The 15,791-nt window shown below is 46.0% G+C and overlaps 1 protein-coding gene across 1 annotated transcript; it reads left to right on the top strand.

The window, feature by feature from the left end:
- Positions 1–10,830: 10,830 nt before the first annotated feature.
- On the top strand, positions 10,831–14,408 carry LOC135222646 (uncharacterized). Its single transcript, XM_064260785.1, has 2 exons — positions 10,831–11,153; positions 11,285–14,408. The coding sequence occupies exons 1-2, from the start codon at positions 10,962–10,964 to the stop codon at positions 13,361–13,363; spliced, it is 2,271 nt and encodes a 756-aa protein (XP_064116855.1). The 5' UTR covers positions 10,831–10,961; the 3' UTR covers positions 13,364–14,408.
- The last annotated feature ends 1,383 nt before the right edge of the window (positions 14,409–15,791 follow it).

The raw sequence follows: 15,791 nt of genomic DNA, 5'->3' as shown, positions 1-15,791 counted from the left end.
CTACCTCTGCCAAGAAACGTCATTCCTGACATACGCACCCAAGCTTGAACCAGCTAAAGGGTCAGGAAAAGAAAAAAGGGATGGGTTCACTGGGCGAGGGTGACACAGGTCTTCACCCAGAAATAGATTTTTCCTTTGTCAAAATCCCTTTTCTGGGATTGACCTGTGTCGCCCAGTGAAATAGTTACAGAGAATTGGCCATACAAGCTTGGTAGATTGAGAGTAAAACAGAAATTATTCATATGAAAGGAAAAAATAAAATTTTTTCTTACAATCATTGTTTTAATGATCCAAGTTAAAGGATACAAAATATAAGGAGTAAATAACTTATAACAATATATGACCAAGTTCATACCATCACCAGGAAAAACAGAACAGGTAATGAATATAATACCACATGAAATAATGAACTATGTACAAGTACAGGAGTGGGTTGATAAGCAATCCAGTCCGTAACAAAAAGGCCAAAAGTGAGGGAATACAAGCGAGGCAGGTAGGTGAGAGGGAGTACCAAAAGGTAATTAATGGCAAAATCAATGATAATTAAAAATATACAACATTACAAAATATATAATTTGGCTGTATCAGGGGAGACAATGTTCCCTGCAGCCACTACTGAATATTTAAGGGCCTCTAGAGACTTTAGATAGTGGTCTTCAAATACTGTCCGAGATTTCCAACCCATATACTTTTTGAGATCATCGAAGTTCATATGATGAAAATAATTAACTGAGGTAGCCACTGCTCGGATATCATGAACCTGAGGAACTGAATCCGGATTACCTTGTTTAATAAAATAAAGAATTTGTTGTCTGATGGCCTTCAGGGAAATGGTTCCATCATTCTCTCTAATAAAAAGAGGACCTGAAGACTTATTAGAAGTTCTGGCAAGATAAGATTTCAATATAATAACTGTACATAATGATGGGTCCTGTGGAAGAGGGACAATCTTCCACGGGGACCATCTGTTCTGAGGGTCTTCATTCTTTGCTAAGAATTTCAGATCCGGAGAAAGCAGAACTTCTCCTGATGGGAGGAAATCAATATGATTTGGTTCAGATATTCTGGCACCTGAGGCCAGGCTCAGTAAAAATAATGTTTTCCTGAGAAGGGTTATATATGAGCATTATCAGTATCTGAAGCTAACTTGAGTACGTCATTTAAAAACCAGGAGACCGTATGAGGCCGGTTTACTGGTCTCAGACGAGCACATGCTCTAGGGATAGACGAAAAGTACGAATCTGTTAAATCAATATTAAAGCCAGACTGAAATATTTTCCTCAAGGCGGATTTAGTCGTAGTAATGGTACTAGCAGTAAGGCCTTTTTCGAACAGTTCTAAAAAATGAAACTGCCAGATTCGTAGTCATTGTCTGAACATCTGATTCTTTTAAGAAGATGGCTAAATTCCTCACTGCTGAATCATACTGCCGGAGTGTCGATTCTCTTTTGCCTGATTCCACGAACAATGTGTTTAGTGGATCAATATTAGCACCTTCTGTGCTGCAAACTTCATGAAGTCCATAAAGTTAGGGCATTCAGAATTCTTGAGGAAGCTGACACAGTCCAAGTTTGTACTATTTGAGTCAGTTTTGGGTTGGAAATCTGTCTGGGACAGAGTTTCAACTCTAGTAGAAGAGGAAACCAATTGCTCTTCGGCCAGTTGGGTGTTACCAGAGCTATCCGCCCTTTGAAAGATCTGAGTTTGTGTAGAACTTTCATCAAAAGGTTTATTGATGGAAATAGGTAAATCTTCTGCCAATGGTTCCAGTCTATGGACATGGCATCTGTGGCGTGAGCCAGAGGATCCAAATTGGGAGCCACATAACATGGAAGTTTGTGGTTGGATTCCATGGCGAACAGGCCTACCTAAAGACCCGGTATTTGTAGGCAAATCCAATTGAATGACTTTGCGTCCAAGGACCACTCCGATTCCAGTGGAGTTGTCCTGGACAGTGAATCCGCAATGACATTCCGTACTCCTGCCAGGTGAGTAGCTGACAGGTGCCAATGATGTTTCATTGCCAACAAGAAGATTGCTATCATCATGTGATTTATGTGGCTCGACTTGGAATCTCCTCTGTTTAGGCAGTGAACTATCACTGCACTGTCCAAGACTAGTCTGATATGAATATTCCTGGCTGGAGCTAGTCGTTTCAGGGTCAGGAAAATGGCCATTGCTTCTAGGATATTGATATGGAACTGGCGGAATACTGTCGACCACGTTCCTTGAACCTTCTTGTACTGAGAATAGGCCCCCATCCGCTCAGAGAGGCGTCCGTGTGGACTACTAGAGACGGCGGGGGAAATTGGAGCTGTACCGACTTGGAAAGACTCTTGACTGTCGTCCATGGACGAAGTCTTTTCCTTAGTATCACCGGAATCAAGGAGATTTTGTCTCTGAGTTTGCTGTTGGCTCTTTTCCGCCATACCCGATTGATGTCCTTCAGTCTGGCTTTCAACAAAAGATCTGTTATTGAAGCAAACTGAAGTGAACCTAAGACTCTTTCTTGGGTACGATAAGAAGCCCGTCTGTTTTTGAGAAATTGTCTCGTAGCTTTCGCTATCTCTTTGCACTTGGTTGGCGGAGGAGATAGTTTGTGTGCGGGTAGATCCCATTAAATTCCTAACCATTGAAAGCGAGACGCCGGAATGAGACGGGACTTTTTCTTGTTTATCTGGAATCCCAGATACTCTAGAAATTTTATTACTTTGGCTGTTGCACTGCGACATTCCTTGTCGTTGGGTGCCCAAATGAGCCAGTCGTCTAATTAAGCTACTAGCGTAACCCCCTGAGCTCTTAGTTCCTGAACTACTGACTCTCCTAGTTTGGTGAATATTCTGGGCGGTATATTGAGCCCGAATGGCATGACTCTGAACAAGTAAGCCTGTCTTCCTAGTTTGAAGCCTAGGTAGGGAGAAAAGTTTCTCGCTATCGGGACGTGATAATAAGCGTCTGTAAGATCGATAGAGGTGGTGACGACCTCACGGGGAAGTAAGGTTCGCACCTGCGAGACGGTTAGCATGCAGAACTTGTCGCATTGAATGTATGAGTTGAGACAGGACAAGTCCAGAATCACTCTTCGTTTGTCCATGTCCTTCTTTGGCACGGTGAACAAACGTCCTTGAAATTTAGGGTGTCTGACTTTCTTTATTGCCTTCTTTTGAAGAAGGTCTTTGGCATAGTCTAGAAGGTCTGTCGTTGGAATTTGGTGGAATCGGTCGGTGGAGGAGGCCCTTTTATCCATCTCCACCCCAGACCTTTTGATACGATACTGTGGGCCCACGGACTGAAGGTCCAATGGTCCCGGAAGAGGTACAGTCTCCTGCCTACCTGGAGAGGCTCATATTTTGTATGAGGTCTTACTTCCTCTGCCTCTGGAGGTAGCTCTGGAACCAGCTCTGTGCCGGTAAGCACCTCTTGCTCTGCTTCCCCTTGCCATGTTTGGTTAAATAGCCCTCGCACGAACGCCCCTTGAGCTTCAAATGAAGCAATTGAAGGTTGGGGACGTCACGAAAGTAGCCGAACTCGAGGACTGTTGAGTTGGCTGACTCTGCAGCAACACCAATTGTTGTTGTGGTCGGGCCTTAGAGGTTGAAGGTTGACCAATCTGGGAGACGGGAACTGCCTGAATCACCGTCTGTGTCTGAGGGGCCTGGAAGGGCTGATACTTCCTGACCCTCTTCCTACCTTTGGGCTGCGGTCCGGAGATCTCATAGAACTTCCTTTTGGAGGGAAGACCCCAGCGGACACGAAGGTTCTGATTAGCCCTAGCAGCCTCACTGATGACGCTGTTAACTACGTCTTCAGGAAAGAGGTTAGGTCCCCAGATTGCTGCTTTAATGAGCTTATATTAGGCTCATGTCTAATGGAAGCATCGGCAAAGACATGCTTCCTGCAGTTCTGCCTAGCACCACAAAGTCATAAGGTCACCAAACTGAGTGGAAGCACACTCCGGATCGAGTTTGCCCACTGTGAACGTTTCTGGAGCGCCCACCCAGCACTCCAGGTCTCCGGGAAAGAGCAGAGAGGTAGGCTCTGTCTCTCGAAGCTGAGGCATCGGCTTCTCTTCCCTTCCGGCCTACAGAATTAACTCCATGATCTTAGACGTGCAAGGGGTCGGGATGTTATCCCTCACCACGAACATGGTGTAGCAACCCTTGTGTGGCGTCAGTCTGGTGTTGACGCACTCCCATTCTGAAAGGGTGCGGACCCATGCTGACTGTGCCTGGTCCCTAGGATAAATTACAGTTTCCTTTGGGACCCTGTCTACCCTTACTAATGCTTCCTCAGCTAACCGAGCAAAGCCTGGGAAGAGAAACTGGAGGTCCACCGGGAAGAACTCGTAATCTTCCACGGGATGGGTTCCACAGCCTTCAATCGTCAGCATGCCATCCGAAAAGGGAGCATGCAGAGCCAACCGCCATGGGTTGCTGTTCTCGAATGGCAGAAGCTTAGAAGCGTCCGGCACAATGAAGGACTGCTGTGTGCCTCCGGATTGCGTAAGTCCAGCCAGCAAACTCTCCTGGACTTGTAGTCTCTGAGCCAGAGACAGGATGGACTGACCCGATGTCTCCAAGGTCGAAGCGAGCTGAGAAGACATCGACTGAAACCTTGAGTCCACGATATTGCCCATCTTCTCCATTAGAAGATTAGCGAAGGCATCAGGATCGAAGCTGGACTCCGTAGGTCTGGCTTTTGATACCTTAGCTCTTGACCCCTTAGGCGGGGGAGTAGCTTTAGCCAAGGAAGCCATAGGTGTGGGAGCCAATGACGACCTGGCGGAACTCGCCGGAGTAGGTTTAGTTGGTCTGGTGGTCCTAGGCAGAGTCTTCTTTTTCAGGGCTTTCACCTTGGGGATCACGGAACCAGGCATGTCCCCAAGGTTCCTGGACTTTGAGAAGCCCTGGAAAGAAGAGGAAGAAGACTGAGTTGGACTGAAAGAAAGTGATTTCTTTTTAGCAGATCTAGAACTAAAACTACCTGCCTCACTTACTTCCCTACCTTCTTCCTGCGTGTTGACGGTCATGGGTTCAAGATGGATACTGATGGCTGCCACCTCCTCGCACAAGGCGTCATGGTCTTCCAGAGGGGCCTGGGTCTCCATCCGTATTTTGGCAATAGTAGGGGCCGCCACTTCCCTAGCTAGTGCCGAAGAAGTCCTCGTGTTCGGGTACAGTAACGAACAAAGCTCCTCCAACAGTACATAGGGGTATCCGGCAGCGACTTTCCTACCAAAACCTCCAACCCAGACCCTTAGGGTCGCCAATGAGGAGGTTTTGAGCGCCTGAGGAGTCTGTAAGAGAGGACGAAATCAGATCCTCCAGTGGCGGAACGTGTCATATTTTCAAATATATATGTAAGGATATATGATTCAAATAGAGAACATTACTAAGGTGAGGATGGTACCTACCAACTCATCAGTCACATACTCAAATAAGGAGTAGCAAACTTCACAGCCGTCCAGGTGCCATACCAAGAGGTTATCGACCTCCACAGCACAACTGGCATGAGATCGACAGACCTCATGACCACACGGTTGTTGGAGGATGGCTGTGCAACCCAACTCCTGACAGCGTACCATCTGTAAGTTAAAATTGGTACATGAATATCTTTAAATAGTTCCGCTGGAGTTAATTCCAGTGGTATGTTTACACTTAGACTAGTTCTACTAAAATTTGCTAAAGGTAAACATCAACTATTATAATTTTACATAATGTCCGCCTGCTCTGGAATCCATGATCTCGGTATTGCAATAGCTATGACCGGCGGAGTTGGCCTGATACGAACAGAACAGGGAAACAAGGTAAAACCTAAGCCTGAGTCTGATCACACCGGAGTAGGATAGCAATTCCAAGTCAATTGGAAACACATTGCCTAAGCCTAGTTCTTCCCCCACCGGAGTGGGGAAAGCAGTGATAACAACAGAGAAATACGGAAAACAGAGCGGCAGGAACAGCGGTACGTAGAACTCCGGCGTATAAAAATCTGGTGCATGTGATGGTAGACCACACGTCACTGGAATAAACATAGGCCCGGAGACATACCAACAGAGACTACATAATCTACTAATCCTTAACCTTCTCCGACTAATCCCCAGAACACTGCTCGACGCTCCAGCTGCTGTTCACCGATAGGATTACTTGGTCAGCGAGCTAACGAATCACCGCCGGAACAAGTCTGGAACGGAAGGAAGAGCCCAGAGGAGAAAGGTAGACTAGTAATCGCCTGGCAATAGCAACTGGTCAGGTGATTACCACCCTCCAAGAAGCCGTGAAGTAGCCTACTACTAAAGGGGCAGAAGGCGGCATGCCAACTGACACCCTAAAGGAGGTAACGGCCAAGGCTATACTTACAAAATTATTGATAAGGAATTATTGGAAGTACCAACGAATAAAGGCAAGCCCATCTACGAGCCTAGCCTAACCTTCCACAATCGGATACACCAATCTGGGCAGGTAGGCTAGGATAGCGCCTACTAGTACGTCATGAAAGAGGACGCTCTAGGGCCTAACCTAACCCTCCAAAATCGAACATATCGACCTGGTCAGGTAAGACAGGCCTAGCACACCTACATTTACGTAACAAGAGAGGAACTCTCTAGTGATGGATCACCCTCCAAAACCAATATGTCGGTCAGGTCAGGCAAGCCAGGACTAGTACCAACTATGGGTAGCGAGTAGCACTCTCAAACGCCTAGCCTATCCTCCAAAACCTAGGCCTCGATCTGGTCAGGTAGGCTAGAGTTGGTAAAATTCGTGTAGGACTTCCAAACTAACCTCATCAAAATAAAATTAGCATATCAATATAATATTATAATAAGATAATACAAATAATACACAACATGCATGAGCATAGCGGATGGATGAGGGCTTTCCTTTACCTCCAAAAATAATAACTGGCATGAAGTAGATTGAAAAATAAAACAGCACTCTCGTGAGGGAACCAAATCGCTCATGAAGGACGGGAACTAACAAGGGAAACCCTCTAATTAAGGCCAAAAAAGGTAATGGCTCCAACAGTGATACATAAGCCTATCGATACACATCAGGAGCGAAATGGTAAAATTTCACGACAACAGTAACGCTTACTGTGATGTGCAATAGTGGTGAAAGTAAGATATGCATCGAAATAAAAAAGTTGAGAAGACTGAGTAACGCGGTACCTTGATGTAAACATGGCGGCTCCCTGGATGAGGGCTTCCTCCACATACACAACATACAAACACCTCATCTATAAACTTCTCAAACAAGGGCAAACTGTTGTCTAACTGCGTTCAAAGTCAACAAGACATTATAATAAAAAATATAGCAAAATAATCTCAAGCGAAATATGAAGCGGTTCGCGTTGCGAGTGCTATGAAAGGAATGAGGATTCTTGGCAGAGGTAGTGACGAGCGGAAGGTAGCCGTTGTAACGGCACCTGTCTGGCGGGGGATTTTGAGAGAGGAGAGACATAATTGGCAAAGTATCTGTGATAGTGGCTTCCACTCGCCCCTGATGCTACACCGACACCCTATGACGGTGATCGATCCAGAGGTAGTAACTCTGGCATTCCATATGGCTTTTTTCTCTGGTATATTAAGCATTTTTCTGGGATCGACCTGTGTTGCCCAGTGAAATGTACCTATAGCACTCATTTCTAGGTATAAATAAATGCTTAATATACCAGAGAAAAAAGCCATATGGAATGCCAGAGTTACTACCTCCGGCTTGCTCACCCTCATAGGGTGTCGGTATAGCACAGGAGCGAGTGAAAACCACTATCACAGATACTTTGCCAATCAGATCTCTCCTCTCTCAAAATCCCCCTCTAGAGAGGTGCCGTTACAACATCTACCTTCCGCTCGCTACTAGTACTACCTCTGCCAAGAGCCCTCATTCCTGAACTAGCACTCGTAGTGTATACATGCACCATTTCCGCTGTTTCTAGGAAGTGTTTTTGCGGAGCATCATGTCTTCCCTTCGCCAAGAAACTTCTTCATCTAAGTTGAGTATTCCATTTATTGATTTTGAGCACGATGGGGCAATGATGCATCCAATATTTTGCTTTTTTTTAAGACTTGTTCAGGGAGCTGGGCATGACGCCTCTTCCGAGTCAGCCATTTTGGATGCTTGGTTGGCCACGTGTGTTGTTATATCAGAATTTTATTACGCTGTGTAATTTATGTTCACCGTTTAGCACTTAGTACTGAGAACCTTGTTTATTACGGTTTGATCCTTACGTTATTAGCCTTATTATAGGGCCTTTTTTCGTTATCATCAGTCACTCAGGAGCGAGTATGTTCCCTTACGTGCGTACGGTGAAATGCTTCATACTACTTTATGTGCAAGTATTATGGTTGAGGCGTCCTAGGCTAGCCTAGCGGTACGCCAGTTTAGTTTTAAGAGGTGAAGACTCCTCATTCATTCGCGGTGCTCATGCATGTATGTTTCTAGTTTAGTTAATTATTGATTATAATCTTGTAGTATTGCTATATTTGATGAGGTTGGGAGTTCTTCACGATGAACCTACCCTAGCCTATCCGACCAGACCTAGGCAGGTTTTGGAGGGTAGGCTAGGATGGTTGAGTATGTCCCACCACCCTTAGTGGCTCCTAGTACCACCAACCCGACCAGGCAGATATGTTTGTTTGGAGGGTGGCCCAGGACTAGAGAGTTCCTTTCTTGTTACGTATGTAGGGGCTAGGCCTATCTTACCTGACCAGATCGATAGATTCAATTTTGGAGGGTTGAGTTAGGTTCTAGGTGTCTTCTTCGTGACGTCCTTATTGGAGCCATCTTAGCCTACCTGACCAGATCTGAGATCCGATTTCGGAGGGTTAGGCTGGGATCTTAGTTGGGTGCGGTTTTCTTCCCCTTTTTCGTCAGCACTTCCAATAATTCCTCATCAATTATTTTATGAATTAATTTTGTTGAGTGTAGCCTGGGTCATTGCTCCCTTTAGGGTGTCAGTTGGCCTACCGTCTTCTGCCCCTTTAGTAGTAGGCTAGTTAACGGCTTCTCGAGCAGTGGTAATCACTGATCGGTTGCTGTGGCCAGGCGATCACGAGTCTTCCACTCTCCTCCATACACAACCCCCAACCCCCGCCCCCCCCCCCAATCCCAGTCCTCAACACTCGTTTCCAGCGCTGCTTTGTTAGCTCACTGTCCAAGTGATCCTACCGATGAACGACAGCTAGAGCGTCGAGCATGGTCTTGGGGATTAGTCGGAGATTGGGGGATTAGTAGATTATGTAATCTCTGTAGGTATATCTCTGTTGGTATGTTGTGTTTATTCCGGCGAGGTGTGGTTTACCATCACATCCACCAGGAGGCTATACGCCGGAGTTTATGTACCGCTGTTCCGCCGCTCTGTTTTCCATACTTCTCTAGTGTTATCGCTGCTTCCCCACTCCAGTGGGGGCGGAACTAGGCTTAGAGATGCGTTTCTAATTGACTTGGAACTGCTACTCTTCTCCGGTGCGATCCGATTCAGGCTTAGGCTAAGGCCCCACCGAATCCATCGCGGCGCGTCGCGTGCGTCCAACACGGCTATACGTCTACAAGCGTCTCCGTCTTCTGCGCATGTGGCCCAACCAGACAAACAAGTGACGGTTATAAGACGGACAATTCAAACTTCAGCAGTACTTGCCGTTATGAAGGGAGAGCGCGAGGTTTTCCTCTGACTCGGTGCTGTCAACCAAATTAGAGGCGTTGAACAGTAGGAAAATCTGGACTTATGACATAACTTTAGATGAGGAAAGAGTGGAGAATATGCAAAACTCTTTCATAAGTTACGATAGCGTCCAGACAAGTTTTTTTTTAATATTGTTGGATGCCCCCAAAAACCTTTGACTTAATGCACGAGGGCATTATATCTCGAATATCAAAATTTGATACCAATTACAGAAGATCCGTATCAACGTAAGAAACTTGTAGTAACTCTGAGGGAAGGATTACTGATTTCGAAATTAAAGTTGCACCTTATTTTATTTAATACAAAAATTAAGATACGTAGAATTGTGTGTGAACTGAACACTTTGATACAGGAACTTCTGAAACAAAGATATTTACATAAATGTATCCATTAGAATATAATAAAAAAATTCTTTAATCCTTTATCATAACCACATTTGATTATAACTCAAAGTTGGGCCGGTGGTTCAAATGCAGGTGTTGTAGGTCTACCACAATTTCTTCCTTCATGCGGACCCCAGCTCGGAGACGCACGTCTACGTGCGGCTAAAAACAAAATGTTTTGTTCCTTGCGCGTCCAGTCCGGTAACGCACCTGACGCCACGCACTCTCATACTCCGTATGGGGCCACTCGTGTTTGAACTAGAACAGTTGATCAAAACGCGTAGCCGTGTTGGACGCACGCGACGCGCCGCGACGGATTCGGTGGGGCCTTAGCCTTAGGGTTTACGTATTTTCCCTGTTCTGCTCATATTATGGATTCCGGAGCAGGCGGAGACATTCAGAGCTTAATGTTAAGAAAATTTATTATGTAGCCTCTGTTGATATGTCTCCGGGCCTGTGTTTATTCCGGCGAAGTGTGGTCTACTATCACATACGCCAGGATATATACACCGGAGTTCTACGTACCGTTGTTCCCGCTGCTCTGTTTTCTGTATTCTATATTCTGTGTTATCGCTTCTGCCCACTCCGGTGGGGGCGGAACTAGGCTTAGAGAATGCGCTTCCAATTGATTGGGAATTGCTACTCTACTCCGGTGCGATCAGACTCAGGCTTAGGTTTTGCCTTGTTTACCTGTTCTGCTCGTATCAGGCCAACTCCGCCGGTTATAGCTTTGGCGATACCCAGAGTATGGATTCCGGAGCAGGCGGAGACATCCAGAGCTTTAATAGTAAGAAGTAAGTTGAAGATTATAGTTGATGTTACCTTTAGCTAGTTAAGAAACTAATTTAAGTGTACACATACCACCAGAAATAACTCCGGCGGCATTAATTGACGAAACTCATGTATCTTTCCAACTTACAGATGGTTCGCTGCCCGGAGGCGGGGTGTCTGACCGTTCTTCAGAAGATGTATGGACATGAGGTCTGCCAGTCTCATGCCAGCTGTGCCATCCAACTGGAGGGACTCTTGGTCTGGCACCCAGAAGCCTGCGAGGTGTGTTACGGCCTCGTTAGGAACGTGACAGATGAATCGGTAGGTAGCATCCTCGCCTCATTGTTACTCTTGAATTCTATGTTACATATATCGATTGGGCATAAGTCAAAACTAGATAAATGAGGAAAAGTCTCTGACACTGGGGAACCTGATTTGATTATCTTTTACAGGTTGATCCGACGCTCAAGGCCTCCTCGCTGATGACCCTCAAGGCCTGGGTAGGGGGGTTTAGGAGGAACGTCGGATCTGGCCGCCCCTATGTGCTGTCGGAGGAGATGTGTTTCCTCCTCTACCCAAACGCTAAGGTTTCGGCAGCTGTAGCGGCGGAAGTGGCGGCTCCCATTATAGAGCGGATCCGCCAAGAGACCCAAGCCCCTCCTGAGGATCAAGAGGGCTTGTGTGCGAAAATGACAGAGGTGACGGCCATCAGCCTGCATAGAGAGCGCATGACCATCGAGGACCAGGAGGAAGGTAGGGAGGTAGGTGAGGCAGGTAATTGTGGGGCTAATGTACTCTCCTTCAGCCCAACTCCTTCTTCTTCTTCTTTTCAGGGCTTCTCTGCGAAGTCCACGACCTTTTGTGATAGGTCGGTCTCAGTAAACCCCAAGGTGAAAACCTTAAAGACGAAGTCCCTGCCGAAGGCGGTTAGACCAGTCAAGCCTTCTCCGGCAGGCTCCGCCAGGTCGTCATTGGCCCCCAAGCCTTTGACTTCCAAAGCCAGACCGACGGAGTCCGACTTCGACCAGGAGGCTTTCACCACTCTTCTCATGAAGATGGTGAGCGAAGTAGTAGTGGACTCGAGACTTCAGTCGATGTCCACGCAACTCTCCTCGGGTCTAGAGACATTCGGACAGTCCATCCCGTCTCTGGCCCAAAAATTACAGACCCAGGAGGAATTGGTGGCTGGATTTATCCATTCCGGATGCACACCGCAGTCCTTTGTGGTGCCGGACGCATCCAAGCTCCCGCCATTTGAGAATAGCAACCCATGGCGGTTGGCTCTGCATGCTCCCTTTTCAGAGGGCAGACTTACAATTGAGGGTTGCGGAACCCGACCCGTGGAAGACTATGAGTTCTTCCCGCCGGGCCTACAATTCCCCTTCCCGGGCTACGCTAGGCTTGCCGAGGAAGCGTTGGTCAGGGTAGACAAGGTCCCGGAAGAGACAGTGATCTACCCTAGAGATCAGGCTCAGTCGGCATGGGTCCGCATCCTTACGGAATGGGAGTGCGTCAACACCGAGTTGATGCCTCACAACGGTTGCTATACCATGTTCGTAGCGCCGGATAACATCCCGACACCTTGCACATCAAAGATCGCAGAATTGACACTACAGGCCGGAATGGAGAATAAACCCATGCCTCAGCTAAAAGAGACGGAGGCCACCTCTTTGCTCTTTCCCAGAGATCTGGAGTGTTGGGTTGGTGCTCCGGCAACGTTCACAGTGGGCAAACTCAACCGTGATTGTGCCATGACACAATTCGGTGAACTTTTGCCTAGAATTCCGGACACCATGTTAAAGGCGGAATTCGAAGCAAGATGTAGGCTGAGCAGGTCAATTAACTCAGTCACCACTGCAGAGTTGACAGCTTCTGTCTTTGCAGAGGAGCCTCTATTCCGGGTCCTGACGAAGTCGATGCTGCAGGCTTATCAATCGGACCTGTATGATTTCATAGTGGCTAGACGAGCCTGCAGGAAGCATGTCTTTGCTAATGCCTCCATCAGGCATGAGCCTAACAAGCTCATAAATGCATCAATCTGGGGGGCTAACATCTTTCCTGAGGACATGGTTAACAGCGTCCTCAGTGAGGCGGCTAGGGCTAACCAGAACCTTCGTGACCGCTGGGGACTTAACTTAAAAAGGAATTTCGAGGCCCCCGGACCACACGCCAAACGTAGGAGGAGGCCTAGGCAGTATAAGTCTTCCCAGACCTCTCAGCCTCAAGCAGTGGTACAGGCAGTTCCTGTCTCTCAAATAAGTAAGCCTTCGACATCTAAGGCACAACCACAACAGCAGTTTGATCTGCTGCAGAGTCAACCAACTCAACAGCCCTCGAGTTCAGCTGCCCTTGTGACTTCCCCAGCCTTCAATGCCTCCTTTAAAACACAAGGGGCGTTTCGAGGCTATAATAGGCACGCAAGGGGTAGCAGAGCAAGAGGTGCTAACCAACAGAGAGCTGGCTCTAGAGTTCTCTCAAGAGGCAGAGGCTTCAGAGGAGGCAGAGGAAGTAAGACCTCAACCAGTCAATGAGTCTCTCCAGGTAGGTGGGAGACTGTACCTCTCCCGGGATCATTGGACCTTCAGTACGTGGGCCCACAGTATTGTATCGAAAGGTCTGGGGTGGAGATGGATAAAAGGGCCTCCTCCACCAGTCAGTTTCCATCAAATTCCAACGACAGACCTTCTAGACTATGCCAAAGACCTTCTTCAAAAGAAGGCAATCAAGAAAGTTAATCACCTGAAATTTCAGTATAACCCTTCTCAGAAAAACATTATTTTTAATGAGTCTGGCCTCAGGCACCAGCATATCGGAACTGTCGGCTCTCTCTAGAGAACCAAATCATATTGATTTCCTCCCGTCAGGAGAAGTTCTGCTCTCTCCAGATCGGAAATTCTTAGCAAAGAATGAAGACCCACAAAACAGGTGGTCTCCATGGAAGATTGTCCCTCTTCCACAGGACCCATCATTATGTCCTATTATTACATTAAAATCTTATCTGGGCAGAACTTCTAAAAAGTCTTCAGGTCCTTTTTTTATTAGAGAGAATGGTGGAACCATTTCCTTGAGGGGCATCAGACAACAAATTCTTTATTTTATTAAACAAGCCAATCCAGATTCAGTCCCTCATGTCCATGATATCCGGGCAGTGGCTACCTCAGTTAATTATTTTCCTCATATGAACTTCAAGGATCTTAAAAAATATACGGGTGGGAAATCCCAGACAGTATTTAAACGTCACTATCTGAAAACTCTAGAGGCCCTTCAATATATTCTGCAGTGGCTGCAGGGAACATTGTCTCCCCTGATACGGCCTAGTTATGTAATTCTAAATCGGTATTTTATAATTTTGCTATTAATTATCTTTTGGTACTCACTCTCACCTACCTGCCTCGCTTGTAATCCCTGCCTTTCTGCCGTTTGTTCTGGACTGGATTGCTCATCAACCCACTCCTGTACATGTGCATAGTTCTTTAATATGTTTGTTTTTATGTTTATTACCTGTTGCATTTTCCTGGTAATAGTATGGATTTGGTCATATTAGGTGCTATTTACCATCTGTTATTTATTATCCTTACCTTGGTTATTAAAACAATAATATTAAGGAATTTTTATTTTTCCTTTCATATAAGTTTTTGTTTACATTTTATTTCCAAGCTTGTATGGCCAATTTTCTGTTACTGTTTCACTGGGCGACACAGGTCGAGCCCAGAAAAGGGATTTTGACAAAGGAAAAATCTATTTCTGGGGGAAGACCTGTGTCGCCCAGTGAACCCATCCCTCTCCAGTGTTGCCAAAGCCGTGGTTTACCCGCCCAATTGGGCTACTTTTGAACACCTTGTCGCAGGTTATAAACGGGTACCGCTACTTGCCTGAAATTGGGCTACTCTGGAAGAAATAAACCGTGGCGCCAATAAATTGTTTAAATGGTCTTTACAAATGCAATTTCTTTTATAACAATTTCAAAGTGGAAATGTAGATCGATTAATCTATTTCAAATTTAATATAGTTCACAAACAGTTTAAACCATAATGATGAAAAAAGGGATTTTGATGAAGGAAAAATCTATTTCTGGGCAAAGGCCCATGTCGCCCCGTGAAATGTCCCTTTAGCACACATTTCTAAGGTAAAATATTGCTATAATACCAGAGAAAAAAGCTAATATGGAATTGCCAGAATATTCTGGCTCGATCACCTTATTTTAAGGTGTCTGTATGGTTTCTGGGGCGAGTGAAACCACTACCAGAGGTCCTTTGCCATTTAGATTCATCCTTCTTCAAAATCCCTCAACTATAGAGGAGCCAACCTAAGGCCCACTCCTCGCTACCGTTACGGCTAGCGCCTCTGACGTCATTCCTGCAGATAGCACCCAAGCTTGAGCCAAAAAAGGGGGGAGTAACACAAAAGGGTGGGATTTCACTGGGCGACACGGGCCTTTGCCCAGAAATAGATTTTTCCTTCGTCAAAATCCCTTTTCTGGGCTCAGCCCGTGTTGCTACGTGAAATAGTACCAGAGAAATGGCCACATAAGCTTGGAATAAGGAAGCACACAAGGAATATACAGGATAATCAAAAACAATTAAGGTTAATTGCTATAATCTAAGGATAGAGTTACAAGATGATTAACAAAAGGGGAATTGGAACCTTAACAGTAAAGATAATACAAAATGATTCATACTTCATAGTAAACAGGAATGTTAACTTAAACTGTGACTAATCCTAAGAGCAAAACAAGAGGAAATATCACAATATATACAACGTGGCATCCAAGGTACAATAAGGCTACATGGTGGCTGAGCCACGGCAAGAATGTCAGTGAGGCAGGTAGAAAGGAGAGATCTAGGTTAAACTACTTAGTACTACTCAAGCAGTGTCAGGAGAAACTGTGTTTCCCACTGCCACTGCTGGAAATTTAAGGGCTTCTAAGGACTTAAGATAATTGCATTTAAATACTGTCGG

This window comes from Macrobrachium nipponense, chromosome 8 (genome assembly GCF_015104395.2).
Source record: "Macrobrachium nipponense isolate FS-2020 chromosome 8, ASM1510439v2, whole genome shotgun sequence".
In the NCBI taxonomy this organism is placed as follows: domain Eukaryota; kingdom Metazoa; phylum Arthropoda; class Malacostraca; order Decapoda; family Palaemonidae; genus Macrobrachium; species Macrobrachium nipponense.
This window is presented reverse-complemented; position numbering and strand designations above follow the sequence as displayed.

What these genes read in the sequence shown, in the direction of transcription:
- LOC135222646 (XM_064260785.1), top strand. Translation starts at nt 10,962, where the DNA reads ATGTATCTTTCCAACTTACAGATGGTTCGCTGCCCGGAGGCGGGGTGT. An exon ending in GGAACGTGACAGATGAATCG is followed by an intron (nt 11,154 to 11,284) that starts GTAGGTAGCATC and finishes TATCTTTTACAG; the next exon opens with GTTGATCCGACGCTCAAGGC.